Source organism: Astatotilapia calliptera, chromosome 5 (assembly GCF_964374335.1).
Source record: "Astatotilapia calliptera chromosome 5, fAstCal68.1, whole genome shotgun sequence".
NCBI classification, from domain to species: domain Eukaryota; kingdom Metazoa; phylum Chordata; class Actinopteri; order Cichliformes; family Cichlidae; genus Astatotilapia; species Astatotilapia calliptera.
Genome location: NC_137426.1, coordinates 30,333,375 through 30,346,348, shown reverse-complemented (window position 1 = coordinate 30,346,348; position 12,974 = coordinate 30,333,375). Strand labels below are relative to the sequence as shown.

Below are 12,974 nucleotides of genomic sequence, written 5' to 3'. Positions count from 1 at the left end.
TCTTTGTGTCTTTTGTCGTGGTTTCTCATTACCTGCTAAGAGACACAGGCTGGTGAGCACGTGATGGGCCATATGGCTAAGTAGGGTATCAATCCCCAGTGAGCTAAAGACTCCTGATCCTAACTCGGCTGAACACAGCTGGCCAGTGTTTTAAGAAAGACAGAAAGGGTTCTGGGAAAGGTTGAATCACTGGGGCAGAGTGGGACCCTGTGAGGAGTTTTAACACTGCCCACACACAAAAAACAACGGGGCCGCCAGCACTGCCGTTCAGCAGCAACGCTTAACTAATTAGTTTCCCCACCAGCTTTAATTACTCTTAAAGGGTCAAAGGAGCAAACTCCTGAAGGCAAAAGTGTGGCAGAAGCAAAGCCTAGAACCACAGAAACCTGGCAGGGTCAACCTTGTTTACAAGCAGTTCGAATATAGTGGCTCTGCTTGTTATTAACCACAGACAACACTCTCTCACATGCCTCTCATGCATGCACGTAAGAGGCGTTACAGTCTATGATAACCAGGGGCTGAAATTTGTTTTAGGAAAATGAAATGAGGGCTGGGGCAGAGAGGAGCAGAGCGCAGTGGAGCAGGGTGGCGGTGAGCGCACAGAAGGACACTAAGATGGCCTCAGTGGCCATGTGCCAGGGGAAACAGAAGTGGCATGTGTGGAATCCAGCTTGGAGGGAAGAGACGGTGGTTTGGATGAGGCCACAAAGCAAAGCACATGATGGGGTCTCTGAATGACTTACTGTTAGGGCCCGTTCTGCACCAGTAACCCTAGCGTGAGGGGAAATGTCATGCTCTGTAATATAACTGACCATTTTCCCCATTTGGTAGCGATTTGCTGAAATGGCTGAGCATGGTTCACAGGCAATACTATGGAAACATGGGACATATGGAATGTTCAGATAAGTGAGAATGAAAACAAGAAAGCAGTTTGAGTCCAGCCCAAGTGGTCAACAGTCAAAATAATCCTGCAAGTTCTCATAGCATAACCGTTTGAAAGCCTTTACAATTGGGTATGGCACATGCACTGATGGCTATCACATTGCACCACTTTTCTCTAGGTAATATGAGCCGCTAATGATTAAGCACAATTCTCTTTCCAGACATGCTGTAGAAGGCTACTTAAGGTTTAGTCAGGCTTACCTCTGCGGGTCTTTACCACCATCTGTGCTGTGTTCGGTGCTGCTACCATCTCCCTGAGATCTGCTGTCTGCTGCCAGGTCCAGCTCAGGGTTGGCAGTTTCGTCGTTGGACTCCAAGGCTCGAGGGAGAGGGCTGTCCCTGTCCCGCTCAGGTAGAGGGGTGCAACGCCCCTGGCTCCCTACGCTGCTGACACTCCCTGAGGTCCCATGGTGGTGCCTATCCACACCCGCTCCAGGCTGCCTGGCCTCGCTGCATCGTTTCATGGCCTGCAGCTGGGAGAGGGGCACTATATCAGCTCCCTGGGGTCGATGCCAGACTGTGCGGCGTCCTGCGGAGTTGTAGTAGTAGAAGCGGCCACTGTGGGGGTCAAACAACTCCCACCACTGGTTGCCGTCTGCCTGGCGGACAGAAACACCAGGCGGAGGATCCCAGCCGCATTCGCCAGTGGTTAAATTCACATACATGCGCTCACCGGAGCGTGGCTCCAAGATCTCCACCCAATCACAGCTGAAAAGAAAAGAAACAAAAGCACAGAGAGAAAAGCTGTTATTAGATGCTTAAAATGGCAACAGATCACCTACAGGATATGAGGACATATTAGAGGCCACATGCCTGAGTACTAATCAACTCGACAAGCAGTAAACAACTCGCACTGTTTGACAGACGAGAGGCTCGAACCTGCCCACTTGTCCATATGGAGACTGTGTTAATGTCCCTGTTCCCTACATGCATCCATCTGTATGTGTGTGTTAGCGGTGATGTCATCTCTATGCAGTGGAGCGGCAAAAGCGATGGCGCAAATATGTATGTCCCGAGTAAGGAGACAGGTGGACATACTCAGTGAGGCACCAGGCACGGAGTCAGCAGGGCCCAAAGAGAACCATACGCTCCGAGTGCTACTAACGCAAAAACCACAAAGCTCAACTACAATCACAGACTGACAACAGCCAGCTCAGCACAACACACGCAGACAACGAAAACAGAGACAGTGCAGAGAAGAGGGAGGGGGCAGAGGCAGAGAGAGAGAGAGAATCAGAGTAAAAGACAGCCCTGTTTGCATAAAGTAATAAGGCAAAAGGGTACAGATTAAGAGGAAAACAGATGACATATGCAGAGACCCTGAACTGAATTTCAGTGAAATGACAGGACACTACGTTAACGAGTCGGACACTGAAATAGTATTAACATGCTACATTAAGGTTATGTGGTGTAGCTACAGTACCTACATAAAATCAGCGTCTATAAATAAGTCGGACCTTAGCTCGCTGTTTCTATATATCCAGGTCATGCAACTCTTTAGTGAGCTAGTTTATGTCTCCTTTGATCTAGTTCCCCAAAGGAGACCTTAACTGTGTCAGCAAATCCATGTGGGAACAGGAACGCTACAAACAGCCACGAGGAGACCGTTACCAAGGTTCAGCATCACAGTAAACGTCTAGACGAGAGCCAAAGGAAGGACTCAAAATAAACTCACAAGGCGCCTTTTTCTTCTTGTACTGAGCACTTGAGGGTCCTGGCAAGGTTAGGTCTTTTCTATTCTTTAGTGTCCCACCTAACACTAGTCTAGTATCTTTGAGAGCAAAGTATCAGTTGGGGAGGAATTAGTGTCACAACAATCTGGTAGAGGCTTGGATATTTTCCCAGCTTTCTTAGGATAGAAAAGCTTTTCTTCTCCCTGTCACGGTTGTTAGAGGTACGACTCCACCATCCAGGCTACCTGGGATGATCAGAGCAGGCAAGAAGCTTAGCAGGGATAAGACTGCCTACAATGTTCACCAAATATCCACATTTGCTTCAAGGCGCCTGCCAAAACAACCCTGTGTGCAACCCTGTCTCAGAAACAGAGACAGAGGAGCACGGTGCCAGGCAGCTCTGCCACATTTACAATGTCACCCAGTTGGCCGAAACTCACTGGGACGAACAGCTGTTCCCTGTTAACACTGATGTACCTGTTCATCAAGCATAACGTATCAATCACTCTCTTATGTGCTGCCAGAAGGAGCCACAGGCTCTTCATATCTTGATTTAACAACCAGGTAAACATAGAAAGGGCATGGAGAGACTATAGGAGCCTTCCACATACTGTCTTCCCATGTGTCCCAGTGCTTTATGCTGGGAAACCATCTGGTCCAATCCTTCACAGCAGTCAAGCAGCGCTAACCTTAGTCCACTCAACAAGCAGGTTCTATTTATACAGCATTTTAACTCTACCTGAGATCAGAGCAAGCAGAAACTCAAAAAAAGGGAAAAAGACACGACTGTATAGAGCAGGGAACTGACTACAGTGTGTCTCCCCACAACGAGACGCAAGTATTACAAAATTATTTTCTGAGCGATGAGATCCACAACACTTAATGGGCGGGAAGCCTTGCAAATAATGGGGGCATTCAAAGCAGAGGCCAAACAGTCAATACCACCCCACACATACCAGAGCCTTCATCCTTTCACTGCTCCTGTCTGTATTCCAAAAGAGGCGTTCCCAAACCGAGAAACTGATCTTCCCATGCCGCATTCCCTGTTATTCAGTTCGGTGTTTGTCATTATTCTCTGTAAATGGAGTGTTTGGATGCAAATAAACCTATTTCTTACAAACTGCTGAGTTTCAAGTAACATGTTTCAAGTAAGCCGACACGGCATTTTTGTGTGTGTGTGTGTGGGGGGGGGGGGGGGGGGTTTATCTCCCAGTGTCCCACAGCTGTGATGACGGTGAAGTAACCAGCATGGGATTTTGCATAATGGCCTGCATCCTACACACCCTGACAGGACACGAGGGTTTCATGGTGCACTGTGAACACCATACATGACAAGTTAAGCAGCACGGGGTGTAGCTGTTTCATAAGGACTGTTCCCTCTGGGTAAATAAACAGCAGTTAGAGCTGAGAGCGAGCCTGCTGTGCTCTGTTGACACGACCTGATAAGCAGGAAGAAGGGCCGTGTTCAGGTTTTGAAATCATTTTGGGGAGCACTCAGAAAACAGAGACACAGCCATTACCTGGGTTTGCCTAATACAATGGCACTTTTCTTCAGTGGGACATACCAGGAGTGAGGTCGAAACACTTTGATTTCTCACTAAAATGAATGAAAATGAATATTTATTCACTTGCACCAAAGAAAAACTTTAAAAAAAAAAAGAATAAAAGTGGACCAACTAACATTAACAGGATCCTCTTTGATACACATTTCTGGTGAAAAGTTGCTTTATGTGGTGCCATGTAAATCAATCTGAGCCTGCACAGCTTTATGTGGTCTTTCTGCAGAAGAAGCAGACAGAAAAGTATAGAGCATGACTCTCCAAACAACTGAGGCAATCTGCCTCACGCTGTAAATGTTCATAAATGGTTTGGAATGCAGTCTGCACAAGCTCAGTGAAGTTTAACTCCAAGAGGAATGTTTTATATTGATCTAAAATTAACTTGTTACACACATGGACCTATGACTAAAGCATACAGCACCCGGTTTACCTCTGGGGAGACTCAATCTAATTGAAGCAGACCTTTATGCCACAGGCCCATGTTATGACTTTGCGCACTCTGTAACCAGGAGTTGACTGCATTCAGTAAACACTTTTTGGTGGGGTTAGATTACAGATTGCAACATAAAGAATAGTGTTCATGGACAGTCTAAGGTGCCTGGAAAGAAAGCGACTGGACCTTTTTACGTTTCTTAAAGACGGTTCACCCCTCATTCAAGAAACTTCTATTCCTCATAAATAGACTTTTTAAACTGCATCGGTTTGCCTCTTCACGTGATGCCCATTGGCAGAAAGTTTTGTGAAAATATATGAAAAATCAAGTATGAAATTCCTCATCCTTTATATTCCGATGTGTGATAACACATTACAAGGTCTCTGTCTCCCATGAGGAGTCTAGGAGGACCTTCAGGAGCCTATGGTTATCCACAGTAACTAAGAATAAAACTTGTCAAAGTGTGAACAAAGACTATGCAAACATAGCCCACCACAGAGACCAAGAGGCCAAACCCGAAACACGAAAACACCTTCTTGACCATCAAGTCGCTCACATTCACATAGTGCCAGTGGCTTTTTTTTTTCTTGAAGGAGAACTACTACATCTATCATCCATCATCCACAATTTACAGTCATCTCCCAAAATAACTAGAACTGAGAGCGGTTTCCCAGAGTTAGGGAAACAACAGAATATAGCTCATGGAATCTGCCCCATTGTTCAAAGGCAGCGCCAAAGTGTAAATGGCACTTTTCCCAGCAGCGGTAAACACAGAGGACTGGACAATGCATTCACTGGAAATGGGGCAGCAAGCAAACCTTGTGTCATTGTGCAGCTTTGGGTTTCAAACAAACTCAAATGCTAGTGTGGTTGTTGATTTCATCAGAAAGATAAACCATATAGAAAGGAGAAAAGATTGTTTTCCCCGGGTGGTGGAGAGTTTAGACTAAGCGTTGTGTCATCAGATAATCTCATAACGACTGAAATGCTGTTTTATGCTTCTGTGCTATTGTGGCATTCCTGATGGAGCGATAGCACACCTTCAGAAACACGGTGCTAAGTGAAGGTTTTAGTGAAATCACTGGTCCATAAACTAGACAAAACTAAGATAACAACCCAGTGAGACAATTATGCTCCCATCTATCACGCTGTACTCTTAAAAGGTAACCGCCAACCTTTTTCAGCAACCAACTATTCTGAGCTGCTGCTGCTCTACTGTTCCTTGTGGACCGAAGCAGGCGGAGCGCTCGCACAGGGTCTGCCATTCATCTAGGAAACCATACCACTCCGGTCACAGCAACAAGTGCCAAGGTCCCCCCTTGCCGGTATATTTACAGAGCTGCTCTTTCCTATTTAGAGACATAAAACATCCTTTCTCCTCAGATACTGGCATAAAAATAAGTCCTCACTCTGCAGAAAGGAAGAAATTCAAAATCACTTGGCTGCACACACCCAAAACTATAAACCTAAGTCTGAAAATGCTGTGAGGTTGGATGAAATGTAAATAAAAATACAACGCAATGATTTGCAAAACTCATGGCCCATATTTTATTCACAACAGACCACAGAAAGCATTAGATATTGAAATCGACACCTTTAAAAAAAAAGCATATGAAAAATGCAACACAACTCATTTCAGGATATAAGGACAAAGCCATGTTTAGGACTGTGTTATATCCCTGTCTTGAGAACTGAGGAGACCAGCTGCTGGACATTTGGGAGAAGAAAGATGTCGCATTATCTGATTGAGGCTTCTAGATGCTCAACTGTCCTGGGGTCTTCTTTTGTGTCTGACCTGCACAAACTCATATTTTTCATTTCATAATGTGACAAATGTTTTCAAGTGGTGACAGGTCTGGAGTGCAGGCAGGCCAGTGCAGCACCCAGACTTTTTTACTATGAAGCAGTTGTGTTGGAATAGGTGCAGTGTGCAGTTCAGCATCGCCTTGCTGAAATATGCAGTCTTGCCTGAAAAAGATGTTCATCTAGATGGGATGTTTTTGGCAGATCAGTAAATTGGCCTCGAATATTCTTTACTTCAGAGAAACTCTAAGATGGACATTTTATACCTAATAATGTTAACTGGCAACAGGTTAGTTACAAAATGTTGCTCCAGTTGTTTCCAGTTAGGTATTCAGCTTTTTCCTCCCATCCCATCCAATTCAGAATGAGCCATTTCTGTTCATTTAATTTTTGGGGGTTTATTGTGAATAAAATATGGGTTTATATCATCGCATTCTTTTTTTTTATTTACACTTCACAAACACTCCCAAACTATTTCAGAATTGGGTTAGTATTAAACATTTTGCAACTGTGAGAAATCTCTGGTGATTTACTGATACAGAGCAAGCAGAGGCCTGTACCTCAATATAATGCATGGAGGGACCTGCCAAAAGACTTGTTTGATTATGTATAAACCATGTACAAAGTCTATTCAGCAATGCTGCTAGGCAACCTGCTTATCTAAATATTGTAAAACAACAGCAGCGACACGGGCTGACTGCTAAGAGCTTGGCTGGGTTTCCAGTAGCTGTAACTAACAGAGAACGTAACCATAAACCGGGCACGTTGAGTGCTGTACCACTTTCCCTGTACGAAGCAACTTAAACACGTGCAACTACAACAAAACTCAGATCAAACAAATAACCAACATTATTATCATTTAACGCATCTGACTTTAAGCTTTATCACAAGTATACTGAGTGTCCATTGTTGAAAACTGAGCTGTGGCAAGGTGTACGTGGCTAACCATTGTGGAGGATGTGGGAGCAGACTCCACCCTGGTAACCAGAACAATAACAGGGAGAAGGGAGCGTGCACATGTTTTAGATGACAGAAAAAAATGTCCTGCACCTGTCACTAACACATTCTTTCAGCCTTTTGTTTAACACCTCTCGTTCCTGCCGTGTCACCACAAGTCAGAGGTCAGTAAAACACATGGCACAATTTCTCTGTGTGCACTGAATGTATATATATATAACAACAAGCAAATTGGCAGTTTGTTTGAGAGGAATAGGCTCCTGCAGCCCTCATTAAAGCTAATGCCAAGGTTTAGGATGCTCTTAACTCGTCTTATACTCAGACTTTAACTGTGATGTCTTTTATACTGGGGACCCACAGGGCTCCACAGCACCCACCCAGTTCTCTCCTGCGTACTGTGTACAATACCACATCACTCTATAAACCCCAAGTTTATACTATGGCTACTCAGATGATCAAAAGGTTGTGACTTTTAAAATCCTGCTTAGGTTCCAGATCTTCTCTCTGCTCCCCTTTTCCTCCTAAACTTGGCAGCAGTTGTCAGTGTCACTTTCTTACTCGCCGTGTGCTGACATGGGGAAACAAGTTTGGAGGGGTATGTGGGAGTCACCTTTCACAGAGGGACACGTGAGACGCACTGGAGCCGACCTTATACGACTTGACCCAGGAACCAAGGCAGGCCAGGTGCCAATGAGGGGAAGAGAGGTAAAGAACCTTAAGACCAAACAGCCGGGCAGCTAAAGCCTGGCAGAGAGAGGAGACGGCTGGTATGGGAAGATGAAGATAAACAGGGGGTTAGACTCCTGAACGAACCCTATTATTTGATTCACTTCCAAAAAGTCCTGCAAGGGTCAAACAAACTGGGATAGACAGAAGACCTCCCCAAAGAAGTATACAGACCCTTTATACGTGCCTAGGTAAAAGGAGAGTTGCTGATAGTTCCTGTTGCAAAAGTAAAAGTTAGCAAACTGAACAGCAACAGCTGACAACAACCCTAACTTTGCTTTCTTTCTACATTTTTGTAAACAAAAGCAGCACCATTCTGCTTAAAGTGACTTCTCAACCACTATATGTCATCATCACTCAGCCCGGGTGAGTAAACCTAATTCCAAGAACCTCATTGTCTCGTATCACCTGAGAGCAGACTGCCATTTCTGAGTTACCGCAATGACTCAGGTACAACTGCACAAACCAGACGGTCCAGTTTGGTCTGTGTGCAGCATGATCACCCTGCACGAACTGAGCTGAACATGGGTCTTTTAAAACAGTGGTATTGGGGGAAAAAAGAGCAAAGCTGACAAACAAAAGATGTTGACTGCTTGTAAAACTGGAGGGCACAAACACACTCATCTGACTTGGGAGTCTGAAAAAAAATGTCTTTTTACCACAGCTGTATACAGCACACAGGCTCTTTGGGAACAGAAAATCAGTAGTACACAGTTGACAAGAAAGTCCCGCAATGACTCAGCTTCATATGCATTACAAAGCCTGTGAAATGCACCCTATTCTGAAGCCTGTAATAGTACAAAACAATGCTGAGTATTGTCGGATCAACAGGCAGACTTCATTCAATTCTTTGTTGCGTCCACACAGGGGATCACAGCCAACGAGTGCTGCGATGAGGCGGAGCTTGAGACATGTATAGGAGATGTGGGGGTGACCTCCTTCAACAGCTGCCCTAATCCATGACTAGAAACGGCTTCCCCTCTCTACTGGCGCTGGATTAGACTGGATCTCACAAGGTCACACAGCCAACCTTCAGCAAGGCCAGTTTTTCCCATGCTGCGTTCCAACTACCAATTTTACATGGCCCCCCAATTCATTCCATATAGATGCCAAAGCATTCACCCCCCTCCACACTGCAACAAACCGATTCTTCATGAGGAACGAGATAAAAAAAAAAGCCTACCTCACCACCAGCTCCAGGAGAACATTTTTGTGTTAGCTGTTAAATGTTACTTCAGATACCCTTGCTGAAATCCGCCTACAAGCTAAATGCAGAGAAGCGGCTCTCTGTGATTTCTCTATGGGGAGTATTGTCTTGTCCCACCATCTTGCCACGAATCACCCACGAATGCTGCAGCTCAGCAGAAATGCCGGGAACTTCCGGCCCCCTTACTGCTCTGCTGAACACTCACTGTCTGTCCGAGGTGACACTCAGCCAAAGGGTCAATAAACTCCCTTTCAGAGAGAGCAAGGTCTGCCCAAACACAAGTCCCCGTCCTTCCTAAAAAAAACTTCAGCCCTTCCCTTAGTTCAGGGGTGGGCAACTCCAGGCCTCGAGGGCCGGTGTCCCTGCAGGTTTTAGATGTGTCCTTGAACCAACACAGCGGATTTAAATGGCTAAATTAGCTCCTGCAGTTCTCCAGAGGCCTGGTAACAAACTAATCATGTGATTCAGGTGTGTTGACCCAAGGTGAGATCTAAAACCTGCAGGACACCGGCCCTCGGGGCCTGGAATTGCCCACCCCTGCCTTAGTTGGAGGGTGCTTCTGAGGTCACATAAGACTCTGGACGAGAGCGAACATGTGCAACAGAAGCTGCAGCATCAGGGTGTTTACCACATAGAAGATAGCCTTTCTATCAGCACACCAGCTGTCAGAGTGGGAACAATGGGGTTACTTGTCCAAACACACACACAAAAAAAGAATGACCCTATTACGAGGTAATTGTGCTTAATAACCACAAACATTCATCTCTAAACATTATCTTGTAAAATCATTCAGGGTTATCGATGAATACATATTGTGCATCGGCCCTTTTATATAAAATAAACTCAAGAATTCCACCTGTGCTATCTGGGTGCTGTCAAAACAGCAGTTTTTATTAGTATCTGACCTGCTTGCCTACAACCACCAGCAGCAGCAGTTTGTAACTTCATTTTGGTCTAAGCCCACACCATCCCCCGCGAATCCTCCCCCTGCTGACATGACAAACGAGGCCAGAGTCTAATCCCAGAGCGCAGCTACAGGGTAAGCAAGGGGGTCAGCGAGGAGCCACGCAGGAAAGGAACGTCCGGATTGTCCTCTAGAGGAAGTGAAGGTGCAGACGGTAGACTCTCTAGGATTAGAAATGCAGAGCAGGCCAGTGAAGATGTTAACGCCAGGCCCGCGCAGGCCTGAGGGGAGGAGTGGATTATGATTTAAGAGGCCATCGCTGGGGCTCAACGTGTAGGGAAGGATTAATATTTCACTAACAACAATAGATCTTCAGGTCGTGGCAGATTCTTTGTGTTCAATGTGTTAATTGCACTTTGTGGGTTTCATTTGCACCTTAGCTCACTGACGTTACATAAACTTGTTCACCTCTTTTAACTCTTGAATTTGTGTCATAGACCTAAAAAGTACAACAGGATATTAAGCCACGTAATGATTCTGAGTGACGATGAGCATCTGGTTCAAACCAGTGGATGCCTGCGATTTAAACCTGTCTGTAATCCCCACAGTTCGCAGTGTGAGTGGTTGCTCAGGTACAGATAAATTTGTTTGGACAAATCACCTTAACCTCATTACAAAGTCACTGTGGCAGGCCACAGAGAATCAAAGTCAGGTGAAAAGTGCGTGCTGAGTGTTAAGAGCACTGATCCTCAAGGGATCAGAGAAAGGAAAGGAGTGAAAGCTGGAAATGTGTACGTTGAAGCTAATGAAATCACAGCGATTATTAACAAACCATGACTCATAACATGTCAGTGCAGGACAGGCTTCACTTCCTGTCAACAGGCAAACAAACTTCCCTATTGTCTGTCTGGGATGGACGTCCGGTCTCTTCTTTGCAGAAAGCACCGTTTAGAGTCATCTTGTTGAAGGGGATGTGTTGCTTGTTCTCGATTGTCTGCCCACTGTTGTGAGCTTGCAGAGTAAACACCGAGACAACATCCTCATTTTCAACTCTGGTTCCTACATCTCACAGAAAAAACTCATGAACTATGGAAACTTTGACCAAACGACATCGCTGTCCTCTGTTATAGTATCTCATCTATCTCTTGCAATTTGCTGAGCAGATAGAGAAATTTACACCAACGCCACGCAAATGCAAACACGCAAATGCAAACAAAAGTCATCAGATGAGCACCAGCTGGGCAGGGAGATGGTGAAAACTGCTGCGCCCAGGAAGTCAGGTTGGCATGCCCTGCCAAAATAAACAGCTTTAGGCTATATAAATGACAGCTGACTCGAAAACTTGCTCGTCAGCTACTGTCTAATGGACTGCACTCAACAGCAGATACAGGACGAGGAATTGGACTTTTTACTGCATGTATCACAACACTAAGGAGTTCCCATATGAAAATCTGTAGCCAAAGCAGTAAGTGACTTTAAATAGACCGTGGGGACTAAAGCAAGCAACCGATGAAAGCTAAACAAAGTTTTAATGCACATCTGCAGTGAAAACAGATGGCGAAGAAATTAAGACACGTGGAGCTGAATCTGAGAGCCACAGCAGTAGTAGAAACAGGAGCAACAAATGGACTGTGGAACATTTGCCCTCTTGTTGGGTTACCGGGCTCCTAAAACCACAGCAAAGAGCTAAGCCCGTGAAGCCCATTTGGAGACTAGATAGAATTAAGAAGTAGCCTCCGTCTCCCACCACAGCCACCACACTGCAGCTTCTCCCTACAATTAAAAACTTTGGGCGGATGTGTCAAACCTTTGCCACCTAGCTTCCCATGATAGGCGTTAGCGAGCTACAGTGTAATGTTTTACTTTTAACTCACCGACGATAGATAATAATTAAAATCGAAAATAAAAAAAAGAATAAGAACATTTCGCGGTTTAAATAATCTGTTAAACTTAGAAGTCACCCCTAACAGACTTTGGTAGAGATTTTTAAAAAAACGTTTTATTTTCAAAGGTTTTAAAATACCCACAGAGGCTTAAAATAATGTTACTATCCCGCGAGCTGCGGCTCCGGTTCAGCGTCGGCGGCTTCTAAACTTTCTCCACTTCATTTCGCGCCGCTGTGAAATTAAAGAAAGAGTCTGCTTACCTTGTTCCGGCCATGCTCTTCACATTTTAAACGAGGCTCCAGCGAAAGGAACTGTACAGTTGTTGTTGTTGTTTTTTATCTCTTCTTGCTTGTAAGGTTAGTTTTGTGAGCGCACTGAACTGTCCGAGCAGTGAGTAGTACGGGACGGCTCTCCGGTGGCAAATCCCGTACGCAGTCTCCGCCTCTGCACGTGAGTCATAGGTTGCGATGGGGGTCACCCAGTCTGCACCCCCACCCAGTCTGCTCCCCTCCCTCTTCCACGCCACACCACCCATCCTGAAGCCTTTCGACTGGCTTTCTGGAAAAAGCGGCACTTTTTTAAGATAGCCAAAACATTTAAAGGCTCAGCTGGCTCAACAAAGTAAAGTGATAAGATGTTAAAGGTTAGAAGGGGGTTTTTGTGTGCCAACTTACACAGGAACTTCAATTCACTTCATATATTAAGTTAAATAAAACTAAGGCTGCTATTTTTTAACAAATGCGGTCTATTTATTAGAAGGTTTGTTAAGCAAGCAACAGATTTGCATTGCATGACACAGCTGAAATACATTATTCGATTCATATGTGAAAATTCAAGAGTAGTTGTGTCTAATATATAATCTATATTCTCACTGGCTCACCCTT

The 12,974-nt window shown here is 45.1% G+C and overlaps 1 protein-coding gene across 2 annotated transcripts in view; it reads right to left on the bottom strand.

Moving 5' to 3' along the window:
* The window catches only part of arhgap46a (Rho GTPase activating protein 46a), a 30,094-nt gene extending 17,446 nt beyond the window's left edge, over positions 1-12,648 (bottom strand). For both annotated transcript variants that reach the window (XM_026168773.2, XM_026168774.2), the window contains exons 1-2: positions 12,351-12,648; positions 1,144-1,650 (exon numbers count right to left, since the gene is read on the bottom strand). In XM_026168773.2, coding sequence (XP_026024558.1) covers positions 1,144-1,650; positions 12,351-12,364 — 521 coding nt within the window. In that variant the 5' untranslated portion in view covers positions 12,365-12,648. The remainder of the gene's footprint in view (positions 1-1,143; positions 1,651-12,350) is intronic.
* Between the last annotated feature and the right edge of the window lie 326 nt (positions 12,649-12,974).